The 21,009-nt window shown below is 42.1% G+C and overlaps 1 protein-coding gene across 2 annotated transcripts in view; it reads right to left on the minus strand.

Moving 5' to 3' along the window:
• Positions 1 to 21,009, minus strand: part of ANO6 (anoctamin 6) — a 186,404-nt gene that overhangs the window by 118,459 nt on the left and 46,936 nt on the right. The window contains exon 2 of one of the 2 annotated variants that reach the window (XM_059185580.1): positions 20,653 to 20,706. The exons of the other annotated variant lie outside the window; for it this stretch is intronic. Within the exon in view, the coding sequence (XP_059041563.1) occupies positions 20,653 to 20,706 (54 nt within the window). The remainder of the gene's footprint in view (positions 1 to 20,652; positions 20,707 to 21,009) is intronic. 2 annotated transcript variants of the gene reach the window in all.

The following is a 21,009-nucleotide window of genomic DNA, read 5'->3' on the forward strand; positions in this document are numbered from 1 at the left end:
CCTTTACACAGTTTAACTCTGTGGCTTCAGGCACACCATTCAACCCTGAATCTGTTTCCTCATCAATAAAGTGCAGATAATAATGCCTACATCAAAAGGTCATTGTGGACAATAAATTAACTGACACACAGATAAAAGTGACTTGAAAAGTGTTAAGTACTATATAAATATTGGCTATTATCATTTTTTTTACTTTAATAAAGTCTGGCATTCTTAATCTTGTTAGGCACCAAGTTTTCTTCCTAACTTTTCACCTTGACTCTTCTTTTTCATAAAATAAATTCAAGTGTAAAAAAACAAAAAACAAACAATAACACAACATTAACTCAGCAAATATTTTTGAATGACCTCAATGTCCTATGCACTGTTGACTACTACTTGCAATGAAAAGAGACATGACTCAGGAAATGTTTCCTCATTTTTCTGAAAGTGGACGGGTAATTTTTTTTTTTTTTTTTAAACCCCAGCTTGTTACTGGCAATAATGGTAATATTTAAATGGGGAAAAAAAAAAGTGACATCATCCTCTAATCATTTCTGGAATGCAATTTCAAATTCAAATTGATGGTTTCTATTAGAATTCTGTGTTTCCCATCATAAGGCAAAAATGTGCTCTTTCTCACTCTCTTGTATGTGCTCTTTCTCTCTCTCAGATCATTCTGGAAGTAGAAGAAATAGCTGAAGGGGAAAGAAAAAGGGACAAAGGCAAAAATGTCATTATGAAGATGTCAAGTTTGTTAGGGTAAGGAAATTTTTGACTCATGTCTGAAACCCAGCACTATCCATCAGGCAATTTAGAAAATTAATAAATATTCTCCCTAAATTATGGTAAAAACTGCCTTGTTTCAAACCTTCCCCGTTGCCTTGCCATTTTTGATCAATATATTGTAATCACATTGATTCAACTACCTAAGCCAGAGCTGGGGTCATTCTTACTTTTCCCTTTCCTTACTTGACATTTGGTCAGTTACCAAGTTTTAACCTTTTTATTTTTTTTTTTTTAAGATTTTATTTATTTGAGAGACAGCGAAAGCATGCACGCAAGTAGCACCGGGTGCATGGTGGGGTGCATCAAGAGAGAAAGGGAAAAGCAGAATTCCTGCTCAGCAGGGACCCCAATGTGGGGCTCAACCCCAGGACCCCAAGATCATGACCTGAACCGAAGGCAGACACTTAACCGACTGGGCCACCCAGGCACCCCATTCTTTTCATTTTTAAACTCCTCCTAAGTACAGTTTATCTGAAATGTGCATCCCTTCACTGCCTACACACACATTCTACTGTTTCTTTAAATTTTTATTCCAGTGCCACCAATGTACACCATTTATGGACCAAGTCAGGTTACTTGCTGAACTTCATGCTCCTATAGCACTTTCCATTGTCTAGTAAAACCTGTCAGGTCACTAAAGGTGCCCAAAACCTCAACTTGCATTATTAGTTATCAAAATAGAGTATTTTTCAGTTGGTCTTCTAGAGTGTGGAACAGAAATAAAGAGGAGTGATTATTATACATAAATTTTCAGCTTTGTACTGAACAGAGGCCCAAATAATCACATGGTAGTTGCTCTCTCACAACAGGCCACCACCACAGAAGATAAAATTTGGGGGAAATATAGATTTCCATCCCCCTCACTGCACTGTATGGTCCTGATTCATTCTTTTTCTCCGCTGGTTCATAAGCTCTCTACTTCATTTCCTCAGAATTTGAAACAATACCTAATATGTTACAGAGTATCCGTAAGTGAGTGAACCAAAGATGGGATGAATTATAAGCTCTGTCATTCTAGAAAAGTTATTAGCGCTCTTCAATTTTCAGAATGTAGTCTGATTACTTACATAATCACTCCAGAGTTTTTATAGTTCCAAAAACATCCTGCATTGGGCCACAGTGAAGTATGTTCACACTCAAGGCAGGCTAACAACACGGTGCTCCTCCAAGATAATATTCTTCCAATATTTTGACAGTATTTACAAAAAGGAGGATCTCTCGCTTTCCTCCGCACTGCCCACTGCCCCAGCAATGCATCAAACAGAACATGCTCCTTCCCACAGCGCAACAGAGTTCCACAGAGGAACAAAAGAGGGACCGTTCAGTGAGTTGCTTGGGCATCTCACCCTTCCAGCCCCACCCCAGTGGCAACTCTAAGAACTTCTTCGATCCCCCCAGTAGCAATATAATCCCCAACAAGAGCTCTGATAAACACAATTTTCTTCATCTTGTTATATTTCTGTGCTGTTTGGAGTGGCTTTAGCTCCTCTTACGCACTGCCTCTCCCTATTCCCGCAACCGTCCCCTGATAATTCTGCTCCGAAAATATACCTGGAAGTTAAACACGTCTGTTTTTGAAGAGCTGGGAACAATGATCCCATTATTCATTCGCACATCCCAACCAGGTTAGCTAACGCTTTTACAGAAAAGCCGACTGTATCTCTCACACTTCTCAGATTCCAACTGAATTCATCAGTTCCTTTCACCATCTTCAAAGTATTTTATTGTTCTACCCTATGTGAAACATAAAAACTTCCATTTTAGCAATTTTTCAGTGTACAATCATTGTACACTGGTGGCATTCATTCTGTTCACAATATTATGCAACCATCACCACTGTTTCCAAAACTTTTTGTTAATCACATCAGAGAGACTCTGTAACTGCTAAGCAGTAACTTCCCATTTCTCCCTCCCCACAGGCCATAATAACGTCCAATCTACTTTCTGTCTCTATGAATTTGCCTCTTCTAGAAATATTTCATGTGAGTGGAATCATACAACATTTGACCTTTTGTTTCTGGCTCATTTCTCTCGGCAGAATGATGTCAAGGTTCATCCATGTCGCAGCACGTGTCAGAACTTTATGCTTTTCTATGACTGAATACTGCACTGTGTGTGCAGGGGGTGTGTGTGTGTGCGTAACAAACCACATTTTATTTATCATTCATTCATCCTTGATGGACACTTGGGTTGCTTCCACCTTTTGGCTGCCGTGAATAATACTGCAATGAACAACAGCATACAAATATCTGTTTGAGTCTCTGTTTTCAATTCCTCTGTGTCTATACCTGGTAGTGGAATTGCTGAGTCATTTAGTAATTTAATGTTTAGCTTTTTGACGAGCCAGCAAACTGTTTTCCACAGTGGCTGCACCATTTCACATTCTCATCTACTCCACTGTGGTTGCTGGGCCTGTTTTTATTGTCATATCTTAGAATCCATTGCCAAATCCAAGGCCAAAGATTTACCCCTGTTTTCTTCTGAGAGTATTAAGGCTTTAACTCTTATGGCTAAATTGTTGATCCATTTTGAGTTAATTTTTTTGTATCTGATGCAACGTTCAGTCCAACTTCATTCTTTTTACGTGTGGAAATCCAGTTGTCACAACATCGTTTGTCAAAAAGATCCTTCTTTCCTCACTGAGCGTACTTGGCACCCTTCTCAAAAATCCATTGGCCATAGATGTACATTTTTATTTCTGGACTCTGGAGTCTATCCTACTGGTCTATGTTTATCCATATGTTAGTACCATACTGTTTTGATTACTACAGCAGCTTTGTAGTAAGTTTCGAAATCAGGAAATGTGAGCCCTCCAACTTTGTTCTTCTTTTTCTAAGTTGTTTTGGCTATTCAGGGCTCCTTATAATTCGGCATGAACTTGAGTCAGCTTTTCCAGTTCTGCAACCTTTACCACTTTAAAAATTAAGTTTTTAAAAATTCAGATTTAATAGCATTGATAATAATCAATCATGTAAATGAAGAGTGACTTTATTTGATTTTACCAATTTGGTGTTGTTTTTTAAAGCTTGGCTAAGACAGTTTATGCTCTATAAAGGACAAGTGGTATTAATTATAGAAATATGTTGCAACAATATCTTGGAAAGCTATTACTATCACTTTACAGTTCAACTGGCCCAGGCCTCCTAGGACCCTCAGGGTCCTGAGTTTGCAGTTGGCTATAACTCAGCTGAAACCCAGTCCTAGTCGCTGACCTGTCAGTCCCCAGATTATAGTGATTATACAGTGTCCTGGGGATGAAAGAAGACACCACCCTTAAATTTCTATTGTCTTTAAACTCAAAACACATTGAGTTGTTACTCCTTGCTCACCCTACCCAAGTAGGCCTGATTTCAAAATGAGTTTTTGAACCCTATGAGGGATGAGAACATAGAAATGCAAGAAAAAAATAATAATTATACACACACACACACACACACATAGGCCCACAGTCCCTTACCCTTATCTGAAATCTTTGATGCCAAAACCTCTGTGTTTCAGAATTTAAAAAGGAAACAACTGGAGATGGGGGCTGGAGAGGAGAGGTGAGCCTGGGGCAGCACATATTGCACGGAGCACTGGGTGTTATACGTAAACAATGAATCATGAAACACTACATTAAAAAGGGGGGCTTTGATATACAAAAAAAAATAAAAATAAAAGATAAAAACATTATTTCAAAAAAAAAAAAAGAAAGAAATAAAATAGCTTTTATGTATATAGTATACATTACTATGTACCCTCAGTGGAGTCTGGGGCAACATCCCTTAATCAAATGAAGTCAGTTTTATAGCCAAAAATATGAACACTCATTCTAAGTGGAATAAATAAGATATATAAATAGCCTCATGTTGGCTGAGGTCCAGTGTCTCCACCAAAACTGTCAGGTATTTTTTGGTTTGTTTTTGTCTTTGAGTATAGTTGACATACAGTGCTATGATCTGTCAGGCTTTATAACCAAATGAATTACCAAAAAAATTCTTTTTAGCACTTTTAAGATTTTTGAATTCTAAGTAAGGAAGTGTGAAAGTTTAACTACTAAGAATGTATTTAGCACACAAAACAGAAGATCTCAAAACCCAATTACACAGCTTGTCATATATACACAGAGCAAAAGGCTCACAACTGCCTTCGAATTGAAGACGAGGAAGGACCTCTTCTTAGATTGTCATCATCACTCATCATCTCACATGTTCAGTATTTGCCAAATCAGTATTTTCCCCAGCAATCAGCTACAAACAAACTCAGAAAGCGAACCATAAATTTGCATTAAAAAAACAGAATTTACATGCCATTTTTAATGATCAAATTGACAGAATATAATTACTAACACCTAATAGAAGCGAAGGAGCAAAGAAGACATACAGATTTTGCTAGTGTCAGGTTGTACGAGTTTGTGGTTGGCAATTTGGGAAAATGTAGCAAAAGCTTTAAACTCGTCATATTCTTCAATCTATTATAATTCTATTTCTAGGAAACAATTCTTGCTTAAGTCACTGAGGACATGGCTACAGATAATACATAATGCAATTATTTAAATAATTTTGTAGAAGAATATTCATCACACAGAATTTTGACAATGTACTTCAATGTGAAAAAGTAAAACTGCATATAGTATATGCCCCAAAGAACTGAGAGCAGGAACTCAAACAAATATTTGTATATACCCCTGTCCATAGCAGCATTATTCACAACAGCCAACAGGTGGGAGCAAACCACGTACCCAACTGCAGATGAACGGATACACAAAGTATACTATGCAATATTATTTAGCCTTAAGAAAGCAAATTCTCACACATGCTCTAACACGGATGAATCCTAAGGACAGTATGCTAATTGAAATAAAGCTGGTCACAAAAGGATAACCACTCTATGATTCCATTTATCTGAGATCCCTAGAGGAGTCAAGTTCAGAGACAGAAAATACAACAGTGGTCATCAGAGGCTGAGAGGAGGGAAGAATGGGGAGTGACTATTTAATGGGTGCAGAGTTTCGGTTCTGTAAGAAGAAAAACTTCCGGAGATGGGTGGTGGGGACAATTGCACAACAATGTAAATGTACTTAATCCCACTGAACTGTACATTCAAAAAGGGGTTACAAGTGGGGCGCCTGGGTAGCTCAGTGGGTTAAGCCGCTGCCTTCGGCTCAGGTCATGATCTCAGGGTCCTGGGATCGAGTCCCGCATCGGGCTCTCTGCTCAGCAGGGAGCCTGCTTCCCTCTCTGCCTGCCTCTCCGACTACTTGTGATTTCTCTCTGTCAAATAAATAAATACAATCTTTAAAAAAAAAAAAAAAAAAAAGGGGTTACAAGTAAGTTTCAGGCGATGTGTATTCTACCACTGTGAAAACAAAATGTCGTTCTGCTAATGACTGTGGACGAAGCTGCCCTAGGTAGCAGGCACCGGGGGTCCCAAGACAGAGGAACATAAACAAGATACTATGCCTTACCCTCCTTAGCTGGAGAGCTCTCTAAAGGGTTGAGTCCATAACCACTCTGTGGTGGAGGCATAGAGAGCTTTTGTGGTGCTAGGGCTCTTATCTCCTTGCCTAGATTTTAAATCTCCCTTTTGTCATGAGCTGTTTTTAATAAACTGTAGAGTATATAAAACTAGCAAACAAACAAAAGCCCTATATATACTACATAATCTAAATTTGTATGGGGTAAAAATAAACTGAACCCGAAGATAATGGGTGATGGAATGTCAGGTGTTTTCATTTTTTTAGTATCTGTCTATGTTTCCCAATTTTCTACAGTGAACATGTACAAAACATGAATATGTTAAGGAAGGGTCTCAATCTTTTTTTTTTCTTTTTAAAGATTTTATTTATTTATTTGTCAGAGAGATAGAGTACAGGCAGGCAGAGTGGCAGGTAGAGGCAGAGGATCCTAGGACCCTGAGATCATGACCTGAGCCGAAGGCAGCTGCCCAACCAACTGAGCCATCCAGGCACCCCCGGAAGTGTCTCAGTCTTAACTACAAGCCAAGTTCTTGATTTCCACCCTCCACTATGCCCCCCTCCCCTGCCAAAAAGACTTTGTATACGCCACCTCCGTCTTCCCCATCTCATGGGGAAGTGGCCCCCAAATCTACCAAATTAATCAGATCAAAATTACTGGAGTCCTCCCTGGCTCCTTTCCCTCATACCCCTGCATTTAACTCCTCAATAAATCCTATCAGCTGAATTTTCAAAGTCTACCCAGATTTTAGTTTAAGCTACCAGTTAAATAATGGACCCAGAAAGTAGCTACTTCTCACCATTTCCATAGTGCCTACAGAATACCAGCTACCAATTAAGGAGTCCTTATATTTCAATGCTTGTTTTATAGCTAAGTTCTTTTTTATATAGAGTTCATCCTCCGTTCATCCTCACAACAGCCCTATAGGGTAAAAATTAAGTATTATAGTTACCTTCATATCACTGATGAAGAGGCATAGAAAAGTCCAGCGTTTTGTCCAAGACCAAACAGCTAATGAGCAGGAGAATCAGAATTTGAACTTAGGCGACCAGAGGCAAGGCTTATAGCCATATTACACTGCCCCTTGGCCTTAGTTAGCTTGCTCTCTCCCATTATTCAAGTCTCTGTTCAAAATGCATGCCCCAGAGAGACTGTCCTTGAAATCCTAAATTTAACAGCCCAAGAGTAGAGCCACTGTTCTCCATCACCTTGCCCTGCTCTACTTTCCTTTAGGACTTAATAATAACTTCCTTATTATATATTAAGTGAGTTCCATGACGGAGTTTGTTTGTAGATGAATCCTAAGCACCTAGAACAGTACCTGGCAGTGCTAGGGACTCCATAATTATCTCAATGACTTACCAAATGGATGCATAACTTCTGTAAGGCTGGCTGCTGAGTCAGATCTGAATTCAAATCCCAGACCTACCACTTCCACACTGTGTGAATTGGGGCCATTTATTCAACCTTTCTATGCTTCCAAGTCTACACCTGAAAAATGGGAATGATAGTACTTCCTCCCGGGGTTGTGAAATGTGGCATGTGAAATGTTTAGCACATTCCCTGCACACAGTAAACACTAAATGAATATTAACAACAAGTATTATACAAGGAGGGAGAAAATGATGTATTTGAACCTTCATGAAATTCTTTTTCATTTTTTTAAAAAGACTTACAGTCTTCCAAGTATGTCAAGAAATAAGAATGCTGACAGCACTTTATTCAATGTTCTAGTAACTCAAAAATTAGGAGAGTGTCTGTAAATTCAATCTGATACTTAAAAGAGATCGCAAAGAGAACTCAAGACATGTAAACTCCTTTTTTATGCATTCTCTACTGTATTATCTAAGTATTTCTAAATCATGCATATTACTTAAATTTTGAACGTATGCATATATTTTTTAAGCTACCAGTTAACTAACAGACCAAGAGGACAAAAATTCCTTTCATGTGGATTAATTTTAACATTTAGGATATTATTTTAGGTGAAACAGAACTGAATGCCTATCTGGTTAAGGTGGTTTAAATTCATATGTGGTCACTGCATCTTCGTGCTGCCCATGCTCAGCAGAAACACGACAGAGTCAAGGGCTACTCTAGCCGCAAAACCTCATCCTCTTCCCTTTCACCCTCTAGAGCCCAGGGAGCTTGGCGGAAGTGGCCACCCAGACCCCACGCCCCTGTCATTCCCTTGTGCGGAAGCGATGGCCAGAGCCAAGGCCATCTTAAGTGCTGAGAACGCAGGGGAATGTGCTCTGAACGAGTGGCTGTTTGAGGGACACTCACACCCTGCCTGGAGAGAGAGACAGGAGTTGAGGCAAGAAGCATCCTTCCGGATACACAAGCGCCTCTCGAGGAGATCCCAGGGATTGAACCCAGGCCCTCTGATCCACAGAAAAAGTAACCAAGTCTGGGGTCTCTTTCTTTCCTTATACTTAGATTCTGTAACTTGAAATACTAGCTCATTTGCCAGCGGGTAAGAACCTCCCACTACTCTCCCCAGTAGATGAGGCGGGGCACAGAGACAGGGGTGGGGAGGCAGGCAGCCCGCCCACACAGGAACATTCCAGTCCTAATTTGGGAGCTCTTTATGTAATGCATTAGAAGGCCGTTTCTTTTAGAATCCCATCAGGGACTTCAGTCATGTGATTATCTTCCAGCTGGCCAGATGCAGCAAGAGAGGTTCAAGTACTTCCACTCCAGAAAATACCACAAAGTGGTTATTTGAGATGTTAAAAATAAACAGATCATCCAAATATAGCTAAATCACCTAGAGATGCAAGGTATTTAAAGTCTCTCAAAATATGCATTTAACATGCTAATTACAGAAATACTAATACAAATGACACTTAAAGCTGATTGCCTTTCCCTGGGGAGTAATAATCCTGAGGCCTGTTCCAGAATCAAATGTCTTAAATTACTGGCCCTTTGTGAGTGCATCTCGTGCCTGCTTTGTCCTTGTCCTTCCTTCCTGTGTACCAAATTTATATAAGCATAGGGCTTTCACACAAAATAATATCAACCATTTCTGTAGCATGCAATATGAACTAAGTCCTACAGGTCTTTGAGATATAAAAACATCCATTAAGATATTTACATATGAAAGTTTTAGGTAAGAAAAATAATACAAGTGACCATCCAGGAAGGACAGATGCCACCCAGGGTTGGGAAGCTGAAGGTGCTCCTCAGCGGAACTGGCTGGAGGCTGGAGGAGGTGGTCACGAAACCAAGCTCTGAGCGAGGTACCAGAGGAGATCGGAGACCACCTCAGAGACTGCTCTGATAAGATAATCCAGGCTGGAACTAACAGAATGACGGTGGTAGTGAGGACGAACAGAATTAGATGGAGTCCAGGGATATTAGGGCCTTAGAATCTACAACTCCTGTGGGTGACGGGAGGGAAAGCAAGAGACGCCCGGTCTCGGACTCCTGTCTGCCCTGGGCAACCAGGTCTGCAAAACAAGAAGGGCCTCCGGATCTTCAACGTCTCCTTTGCCAGTTTCAGTGAAGAAGTCTTAACCTTCTGGTTTGTAGAGGAAGTGGAAAAACTAGGTGCTTTGAGAGAGAAACATCATAAAGTCCCATGCACGAATCAACTGCACTACACGTTATTCATTCAAGCAACGAGCAACTGCCGGGGGCCTGCCATGTGCCAGCACTGGCCACGGCTCTGGGGCTGTGGCAGTGACCAGTGACAGAGGACCCTGCTCCCCACCCCCACCCTCCTTGGCCTAAAGCCCCCTCCCATGCCTTGGTTCCCATTCCCACTGGCTTCTTACTATCCGACATTCAGCATTTGTTCCTGACTTCGACCTACTCTTCACTTGCCCCTCGTTGACATTTTTCACGCTCATATTTCTTCCACCTTAAAAAAAAGAAAAAAAAAAAAAAAAAGAAAGAAAAGGCCCCTTGCCGTGGGCACTGTCACACTATCAAAATGTCAAACACACATGCCCTTTGACCCCACAACTCCATGTTAGGAACTTGTTCCAGAGAAATTCCTATGCACATATATACGTAAGGACACACAAGTAAATATGCACAGGTGTGTTCAGTGTAGCGTTGTGTGAGAAAGCAAAGCTGTCTAAATATTCAAATATCTAGAGAATTGACTCCAACACACTAGAAGACTATATACACCTGCTCCATGGAATGAGGTCTCTGAAATACACCGGTACAGATACAAGCTTTAGCAGACCCTCTGGCCATAAACCCAATTTTTGTAAAGTAAGTGTGTATCACTGTGTGTGTGTGGTAGAATATGCACAGAAGAATCTAGAAGGATATACCTCAAATTATTAATGGTGGTCATACTTGAGGGAATGCAGTTAAAGAGGCAGTTCTCAGTCATATTTTTCAATGTTTAAAACTTTTACAATGAGTACATACTGCTCTGATAACCAACATAAAACAATAAAGATAAGTGTTTCCTTCCTTCCTGAGAAGGAACACGACCTTATCAGCCTTTTCTACTGCATCTGCTGCATTACAACATAGTCCAAAATCCTTAATACTAATGCTACGGCTCTAGGTGGGCGGGCATCCCTCATACGGGGACCCAGCCTCTAGCCACCTGCCACTCAACCCTGGCTAAGATCATCCGTGACTCGCACGCTGCCAAACCCAACATCCGTTTTACATTTTTGCCTTCTTTGACAACTCAACAATCTCTGACACAGCTGACCAGGACTTCTTCTGAAGACTCCCTTCTCTTACAAGTTCTTCCGTCCCTCCATGGGGCCTCCTCACCAGGACTGGAGCTTTGCTTCTGAAAATACTCAGGACTCCACCTATGGCCTGCTCTGCTGTAATTTACCCATGGTGTCTGTTAACAGCTTCAGCAAAAGGCTCCAAATGCATCATTTTATCTCGGGTGATCTCTTCTGAATTCCAGACTCATACGTCCAAATGCTTATGTGACCCCTCCTCTTGGAGGGGTATCTCAAACTCACATAATGTTCTCACAGGATTTATGTTTACACACACACACATGCACACACACACACACTTCTTTCTCCATGATGTCTTATTTCAGGAAATGGCACGACCACCAATGCAGCTGGTCAAGCCAGAAACCTGTGTGTAATCCTGGACTCCCTCTTTTCTTCATCCTCACAGTCAAACATTCATTATCCTCCTCCGGTGCTGAATATATCTTGAGTCTATCTTGCTCTGTCTGGCCAAGCAGCCCTGATCTGGGCTAGAGCAGAACTTCCCTGACCAATCCCCTGCCAGCAATTTCCACTCCCTCCCAATCCTCTCTCCCTTCAGCAGCCTAAGTGACTTCTGAAAATGAAATTCTGACCCAGTGCTCTTCTGCATTAAACCTTTTAGTGGCTTCCCATTAGGAAGCTACTTCCACATTTATGACCACGAGCATGGGTTACGTCTGTAATGCAGGAAAGTAAGAACAATCATTTTTAAAGGAGTCTGGTTACAAAGAGACTCTAAGCACCATGAGAGGAGGGCTTAGGCCTGTGTGGGCTGACGAGGAAGCTCAGGGCCCAATCAGGTCCCTGCGTGCAGCTGACTCTAACACATACAGACCGGCTGGCTGAACGACTGAATGAACGGGACGCGGGAGGACCTCGGCTGGACACAGAGTTGAGGAAGGCATGGTTTTGTTTGCTGCGCCTTGTTTTAGAAGACAAAATATGGGGGTGCCTGGGTGGCTCAGTGGGTTAAATCCTCTGCCTTCAGCTCAGGTCATGATCCCAGGGTCATGGGATCGAGCCCCGCATCGGGCTCTCTGCTCAGAAGTGAGCCTGCTTCCCCCCATCTCTCTCTCTCTGCCTACCTCTCTTCCTTAATTGTGATCTCTGTCAAATAAATAACTAAAATCTTTAAAAAAAAAAAAAAAAAAAAGACGAAATGTGTACTCATATTACATATTCACAGACATACACAAATGGTGATGGAAAAGAGTGAAAGTAAAATAGATAAGAGGGGTCCCTGATGGAGACAGGCATAGACAGAGGGTTAACCCTCCACCAGAGAAGCAAAGTGAAGTGTAAATGTAAGTGTGTATGTGCATTATACACATACATTGCACACATGTGTATTATACACAATTTTTTTTTTTGAGGGAAGAAAAGTTGAGACATTGTCCCCAGAAGGTTTCCACTCCCTCCGCGATTTAAGAAACAAGATGACCTACTAAGAATGAGGGGCAAGGGTGTGAAATAGGGACCCGAGGAGAGCAGTGGGAGTTGGAAATCCTTTCCAGGATGGATACGAATGTCGGCTGGCTAGGTGCGCAGGGTTCAGTTTCTGTTCTGTGGTTTTTTCCATGAGCTGGGCAAATAAATGCTCAAGAGTCTGATTTTCTTGTTGGCCTCCTGTCCCTAAGGCAATAGGTTCTCAGAGTCAGTCTAAGAATCAAGTGTATCCCAATAACTTGGGGAACTCTGACAAAAGGATTCCTGGGCCCCGGCCCGTGGGGATTCTGCATTAGTAACTGGGAGCAAGGATGACTCAGGTGTGCAACTCAGTCTGGGATGCATCGCCCTAAAGAACCTCACCTTGGTCTCCAGCCCACCAGGTCACCAGCCTCGCAGATCACACTTCCTCCTTAGTCACTGTACTGACCACTGCTGGGCACACTGGGTTGGTGATCAAACCAGCCAGTCAAAACCACAGTGACATGCAATGTCCACTTGGTCTCTCCATCTAAAAAGAAACCGCAGTGGGGAAGAAACAGAAAATACAGCTGTGGCTTTTATCTGCTCACACTGGGCTCCCACAGGAAGGACACACTTCCTGGTAGGGTGCTACCAAGAATGACCATCCCTGCCAGAGAGGAAAAAGGCAACAAACCAGACCTCTTTCTCTATTATCTTCCCCGTTTTTCTGGCTCAACCCTAACACTTTATCTCCCTATCGAGAACATGACCCCAAGCATGCTTTGCAGCTAAAGTACTACCAGCTGAAAATGGCCCAAAGGGAACAAATTCAGAATTTTTAACCATTTAACAGTTTCCTGTTCATGAAACGTGGGTTGCAATTTTACTCAAGACTTTCAAGATACCAGAGTTTCAGAGACTGACTGACAAATCCAAGGACAAGCTTCACTTCTGCAATTTCTTCAGTTGGTTGCCACAACTCTGTTTCCTAATCTGGTGTTCAATCACACGTGATTATCCCAACTGCTTAGAAATAAAATCAATCTTTGGGTACAGAGAGATCTTAAAATCACCTACTGCAATCCCTTGGACTTACAGATGAGAAAATAATGGCAAGAGAGAATGCCTAGGCTTACATACTAAATCTGGGAAGAGGACCCAAGCTTCCTAACTCCTGGTCCAGGGAACGGTCCACCATACTCAACCCCAACTGTACCCAAGAGAAGAACTAAAGTCAGTAAAAATGGAGATTCATGATTTACACAGAAGTCCCAGTTCACGGGTGTGATCAAATGCCTCAGAAACAACAAAGAAAATTATCCAAGTGAGGCTTTCATTTAAAGGTGGAGTACTAGGGGACACCTGGATGGCTCAGTCAGGTAAGCGTCTGCCTTTGGCTCAGGTCATGATCCCAGAGTCTTGGGATCCAGCCCGCATCCAGCCCTCTGCTCAGCGGGTGTCTGCTTCACCCTCTCTCTCTCCTCTGTCCCCCTGCTCATGCTCCCTCACTCCCCCTCACTTTCCCTCTCAAATAAATAAATAAAATCTTAAAAAATAAAGAAATAAAAGTGGAGTACTAAACACCTGCACTGTCTTGCTCCCTCCTCAAACACCACAGGAGAAGGGACAGTAACACAATTTTGGAAGATGGAGAGCTAACAGACAAGTGGTGACTGGCTGAGCAGACTGGAGAAAGCTCAGTCCCAAACTAGAACCATCTAGAATCAATGTCATTTAAATGATAAACCCTCAAGAGGATGAGGGACTGGCAGTGCCAGGTTCTTCTGGCAGTGGGGGTAAAGGTGGGGAGAAGATTGGCTGAAAGTCTGTTTAAGTAGAGAGACCCGCAGATTCTCTCCCTCACTCCTTGAAGAAAGTAACTGCCTCCAAATCCCCGGGCCCCACCTGGGAGAAGACTGAAATGTATTTCCTAAAAGACTCAATAAGGGATCTTTGGACTAGAGGATTCGAGGCCTAGGTGAGGAGTGGGATTTCATACTGAAGAGAAAATACACAAATTATTCCTGAATGTTGAGACACCGCAGCCTTGTCCTTGGCTTTCTCACTAGTCATCTTTTCTCTGGAGAATCTGCTCAGCTCAAATAACAAACAAAAACCTAAAACTATATCAGGATTTCCTAAACAAACAAAAAAAAACCCGCCTAGCCTAGTATGAAGCATAGCCCAGTCTGCTATCAAAGAACCTCTAGTCATCTTTTTTAGATAGTGGATATAAAACAGGAGGGAATAATAAACTTCTGGATATTAGGGAATGCATCTAACAGAGAAACAGCAAGGCAACTTAAAGGAGAGAGAAAAATCACAGGAGGAAGAAATTAAAAAAAAAAACAAAACTCTAGTATCTTCAGCTATCTGAAAAAAGTACATTCATGAAAGAAGGAAAATGAAGTGGCAAACCAAAAAAGAATAAGTCATTCAGGTCCAGAGATCAGGGGCTCCAAAATGGGAGTGGCAAAAGGAGTTCTCTGGAGAGTGGTGAAGGGGAAGCCAAGAAAGCAACATAGGCAGAGATAAGATCAGAAGGGTCTGAGAGGAATTTCCCCAGAAGATAAATTTGGTACATTCTTGATGTGGTTGACTGAGAGGAGATTTACAACTGGGGTAGAGCCTGAGGTTGAATATTCATAAGTTCACCAGAAATGAAGAGATTTTAAAAACTCAGTATCTGCTATGTAGTCTTGACAGGAAAAGTAATCCAACGATATTACAGAGCTTTTCTGTGGGAAAGTATGTTATAATAAACATCTCATACTGATTTTACCAAAATTATAATATAAATTCAACTGAGAGCATGGGAGTTGGGAAATTTGTGTTAGAGGAAAGAGGAGCAGGCGTGGATGAACCCGAGCTAAATACTCACTTTTTCATCAATAGATAATCCCTAAAACTAAGAAACAGATGAGTAACAATATGATTATGTTAATTAAAGATATAGAAGCAGTTACTAAAATAATCAGCTAAAGTTGAAAATACTTGCCTCTGGGGAACATAAAATGGAAGGGGAGCTGCTGCTCTTCATAACAAATATTATATTACTTAATTTTCTACTCATGTAAACATTATAAAATAATTATACCACACTTTGACAAAAGGAAAAAATTACTTTTTCCCCTTAAAAAAAAAAAATGAAAGTGAGGACTCACGTCAAACATCTCATGACAGGACATGTATAAACATTAAGAACCCCTATTCTGGAACCTATTCTGTGCCAGACACCATGCTCAATGCAGAAGACAGAACAGATAACACCACAGAAAAAGTCCCTTTTCAGGTAACTTATGTTCCATGATAAAACTAAACGCAAGCTTTAATAAGACAGAATAGGGATATATCTGGCAGAAGCAGCAACACAAAGAGCTCGAATGACCCTGAGAAATTTCACGAGTGATGGAAAAGAACAGCAGATCTTAGTAAAGAAGAAATGGGTAATGAAGAACTATAGCACATCTAGACAACATTTTAGAAATTCCACCATAATTAAAGGACCAAGAAATGGGGTGAGAGATGAAGAGGGTTTAAGAAGGTGTCTGGTTCTTTAGTTTTTAACATAGGGGTACGTGAGCATTAATTCACGTATTCCTTCAGTCGTTCAGAAACACTTATTGAGGGGTGCTTGTGCGGCTCAGTGGGTTAAAGCCTCTGCCTTCAGCTCAGGTCCTGATCCCAGTGTCCTGGGATGGAGCCCCGCATCGGGCTCTCTGCTCAGTGGGGAGCCTGCTTCCCCCTCTCCCTCTGCCTGCCTCTCTGCCTACTTGTGATCTCTGTCAAATGAATAAATAAAATCTTTAAAAAAAAAAAAAAACACTTATAGAGCATCAGAACAGTGTTCATATGCAGCTTATGATCCACTGGGGGGACAGAGGCAATAAACAAATACAGACTTAATTTCAGGTAGAGATAAATGCTTTGAAACATTTGACTTCAAATGTTTGAAGTTGAACAAAGCAGGTGAAGGGAACCAAGAGTAATGGTGGTGTTTTGTCCAGGTGAGTCAGGGGGGCCAGCCAGCCCCCAGGGGTGGTGTACGAGGGAGAACTGATTGAAGTACAAGACGAGAATCCTAGACACAAAGGGGTTGGGAGGGGAGAGCAGGGGGGAGATGGGAATGAGAGCAATGTTCCAGACAGGAGGGTGACATGTCAAGGGCCAGTGAGGGGCTGGTGTGGCTGAAGTCCCTTGAGAGATGGGCAGAACAAGAGACAAGGACAGAGTGATGGCAAGGGCATTACAGTCCATGGCCAAGAGTTAGGACTTTATACTGTTTGTGGAGAAGCCACTGCAGGTAGTATAAAAGTATAAAACAGAAGAATTCCCTCAGCTGTTGTGTGAACTCAGACCACAAGGTAAAGAGTAGAGGCAGGAAGATTCCAAAGTCCCGGCAAGACATGGTGGTGGTGACTGGGGGGCTGGGACTTAGGTGTGGGGTGGGAGAGGAAGAGTGCTTGGATCTGGGATAGATGCTAATGGGTCCAACAGGAGGTGTGAAAGAAAGGCAGGCATCCAGGAAGACTTTGGGTTTGGGGGCCTGAGCCACTGGGTGGAGCCACTGCTGAGATGAGGAACGACGAAAGAAAACAAATGAGGAGTTGGTTTTGCACATGCCAAGTCTGCAATACCCAGGAGACAACCAAGTGGAAGAGGTAAAGCAGGCAGCTGAAAAGCCAGGGAGAGACAGGGACTGGGGAGAGGTATCTGGAAGTCATCACCATATAGACGGTATTTAAGGCTCTGGAAATGAGTATCAGCTAAGCAGTGAGCCGAGATGGGAAGCAGTCAGAGAACAAAGTCATCGGCACTCCAAAGTTAGAAGCAAAGGACTAGGAAGAGAAGGATCCAGCAAGGGAGACAGGAAAAACAAGGGAGGTGCAAACAGAATCATAAGGAAGCAGCATCACAGAAACCAAGTAAGAAAGAATTTCAGGAAGGAGGGAGTGGTCAGCTGTGCTCAGTGTGGCTAAGATAAGCAAGGGCTCCACGGTAAAGGGCTAGGGCCTCCATGACTCAGGATGAATGAACAATGCTCTGGGAGGACATTTCCTACCCAGAAATGCACTCAGACGACTTAGTAATTTGGAAGAGTAAGCCTCAGTTCATCTCGAACACCAACGCTCTGTTTCCACGAGTGCTTCCTCACGTCGCCAGTCCTCCCTCCTTCAAATTCTCCCAGGAAGCGACCCAGGAGATCCCCATGCCCGGGAAATAAAGGCAACTCTTATGGGTAGACTTAAACGCAATGACGTAGCAGACCAGTGCTCACCGCAGAGAATCAGATACGCTTGGGCAGGACGGAACTATTCCACAGGTCTCTGCATTTTTCTAACTCACAGCCTGGGAGAGGAAAATTAATGCAATCATTCCATGCATCTCGTAGAGCCTCTGAAAGTGCAGAGTATCTGCGATTTCTGCAACTTCTGATTACGCCTTCTAACCCCTTCCCCTCTCCCTCTTTGCTATGTTGTGGTACCAGACTTTCTTCTTTTTTTAAATCAGGTTTACTAAGGTTTAATTTTATATACAGTAAAAATTTACCCCAAGTCTGGTGCATTTTGACTAGCATATACAGTCATGTAGCTCTCTCTCAAAGCCCCTCCATAGTCAATTTCCTCTGCTTGCTTCTGGTCCTTGGCAAGTGATGATTTCTCTCTAAGGTTCTGCATTTTCAGAATATCATATACATGGAATCAAATTGTATGCAGACTTTTATATCTGGCTTGTTTCACTCAGCATAATGCTTCTGAGATTTTATCCATTCTGATGCCTGTATCTGTAATCTGTTCCTTTTTGCTCCTCAACACTGTTCCACTGTGTGGCTGTATCACAGTTTATCCATTTGCTAGTTGACGGACATTTGAGTTGTCTCTAGGTTGTAGTTATTATGAATAAAACTTCTATAGACTTTCACTAGAAGATCTTTGGTGGACACAGTTTTCATTTCTCAAGGCAGCACCTAGGAGTGGAATTGCTAGGTCATGTAGCATCTAGTTTTGTCCGCTAAGAATAGCTAAACATCTACCAAGCACTTACTTTGTATCACATACTTTGTATCACTTACTTTGTATCACATTTTATATCATATTCCAAGCTCTTCGTAGGCCTTATGCCATTTAATTTTTAAAACAGCAAGTTTAATCAAATTATGAATGCCCCTTGATGAGGAAGCTAAGGCACAGATGGGTTAGGTGATGTGCCCAAGATCACACAGCTTGCAGGCAGCAGGGCCAGGATTCTCAGACCCAGGAATCACATCACCAAAGGCAAATCACCCACCATTTTGCTTTGCTGCCTCCCTCAAGTCAAACGTGTGATGGCTGAGAGATAGAGTACCAAATTCTACCTGATGCTGTTAAGTGTTTGGATCAAAAATGGCCACCACTAACTATTCCCTTCCCCTCTTTTAACCATGACAATGAATACACTGGAAGTCTCGGAGCGTCACTGCCGTGAGGACATGCCATTGTAAAGTCAGAACTTTATAGGACATTATGAAGAAATGCATTTAACTGTGTCACAGAATCTTATAAACGTTAACTTATGAATGTTAAATAGTAACCGTAAGAAAAGCTGAAGTCAGCCGGCGTCTACCGCGATAGTAAAACTCTCTTCTGGAGAATTCTCCACTCTCATGACGTAAGAGGCCATGTTGGTTAGAAAATTAAAAGCACTTCGGAATCAGATAGACCTGGATTTAAATTTTGGCTCCACTCCCTGGTGGATAGGTGCATACACGTGCACGCGCGCACGTATAGACACACACACACACCCATCTTCAAACAGGTGTGAACAATTCCTAATTTGCAAGATGGTCGTAATGATCAGACAGCAAAACAAGGTTGAATCACTGAACACCGCTCTTACATATCTGATAAATCCTCTCCCACAAGGTACTGCTGAGCCTCTGAAATTGGTCTGATAGAAGCTGGTTACTTAGCAAAAAGTTTTATCGGTCTGTCCATTTTTCACCCAAATAGCAGCAAAGGAGCAACTGGACATAGGTGCTTCTTTAAAACTTCATCTCTCATCTTAAAAAGGAAGTCAGGCAAACCCTGCACTTTCTATTTCACAGTGTAACCAAAATTATTTTAATATTAAAACGTTTTATATTTACCACCAGCAAAACAACTTCGGTTTCTCCTGAAATGTCTAAGACCAGTTAAGAAAGATTCCCCCTGACTACACAGGGGCCTCACCTCCATGCCACCACACTGCCCCTTTCCTGATCACAGAGCAGGAGACCGTGACGTCTGAGACCACACTGGCCATCCTTCCCTCCTGACTGCAACATCTTGACATCATCTTCACATTTATCCTACGGCTCTCAGCCAGTTTACAGTCCTGGATCTGTAAGCTCCCAATTCTCCACACAGGAAAACAGCTTCTCTCTGTGACCCCTGTGTGCCGCCTCCTGGCCACGCGGCTCAAGAGATGCAGTAGCAGCCTGTCTTCGGAGTCAGCCCTCTGATACAGCCAGAAGACTCAACATAAAAACAATGCAAACCTGGGAACATTTTTTCACATAAAAATAAAGTACTGACCAAGAATGAACCTTATGTCAACAGGAATGACAGAAGATTCATAGTTTAGGTTTTGTTTTTTTTTTTTAATCAATTGAACTGAATTGAATCAATCACTATGAATTGAAAGTAATTTAGCACATGAATCCAGAGAAGCCAAACGATTTGATTCAGCTCTGCTAACAGAATGTGGCTCCTCAGAGTTATGTCTGCAGTATGATAAAGGAGATAATTTAGTCCTTAAAACACACTTCCATGAAATAGCTTTGTTCTCTTGATTCAACTTTCTGTCTTAAGGTAGATGCCACATGCTGCTACCTTCCACTCACACTTGTCAGTATTTTATTCAAAAGTCCCTAGATGTTATAAGTATCTTGAGCAACTTGGGAGGTCACTGAAATTCTGTTTTCATTTACAACAAAAGCGCCCTGAAATTTTTCCCCCCAAAACCTCTGTTCTGGAAGACAGGGGAGAAGGGCACAGTGTATGAGATCTTGACCCACAATACAGCAGGCCCTAGAAAGACAAGTTTTGCTTTCAGAACTTTTTCTGAAAGCTAACATATAGAAATAAATGGATTATTTTTAGCAATCTATGTGGACTAATGGAGGAATTAAAAAAAAAAATCAGGGTACTTCAACTCAACAAACGATCCAGAACCCTACAAGGTGCCAGCAAGTTACAGAAAGGACACGAAGGGTGTGGGCTCCTGGAGCCAACAGTCCGAGAGGAGAGCTCAGGGTGCTGTTCAAACAGAGAGGAAGGGCATCTTACCCGGCCTGGATGGGTGAGAAGTCAGAAAAGGCCTCTTGGAGGCAGCAACATCACCTGAGGGATGAGGAAGCATCAATAAATACAAAAAACAAACAGAAGGTGGGGAGGCAGGCAGCAGACACACCAGACAGAGGGTCAGACCCAAATCCCAGACCTGCTCCTGCAACAACTGGGAGCTGACCTTGAGCAAGCCGCTTGCCCTTTCAAGTTTTCATTTTTTTTCTCATCTGTGACATGGGATGGTTAGATTATGTCTGTTTACCCTAACCTTTGCCGTGCATCAGGAACCTCTGGGAGCTTTCTAACAATACTAGCTCCCTCCTCCAGAAATGTGGTTTCAATTGGTAGAGTACCTGT

This window comes from Mustela lutreola, chromosome 8 (genome assembly GCF_030435805.1).
Source record: "Mustela lutreola isolate mMusLut2 chromosome 8, mMusLut2.pri, whole genome shotgun sequence".
NCBI lineage: Eukaryota > Metazoa > Chordata > Mammalia > Carnivora > Mustelidae > Mustela > Mustela lutreola.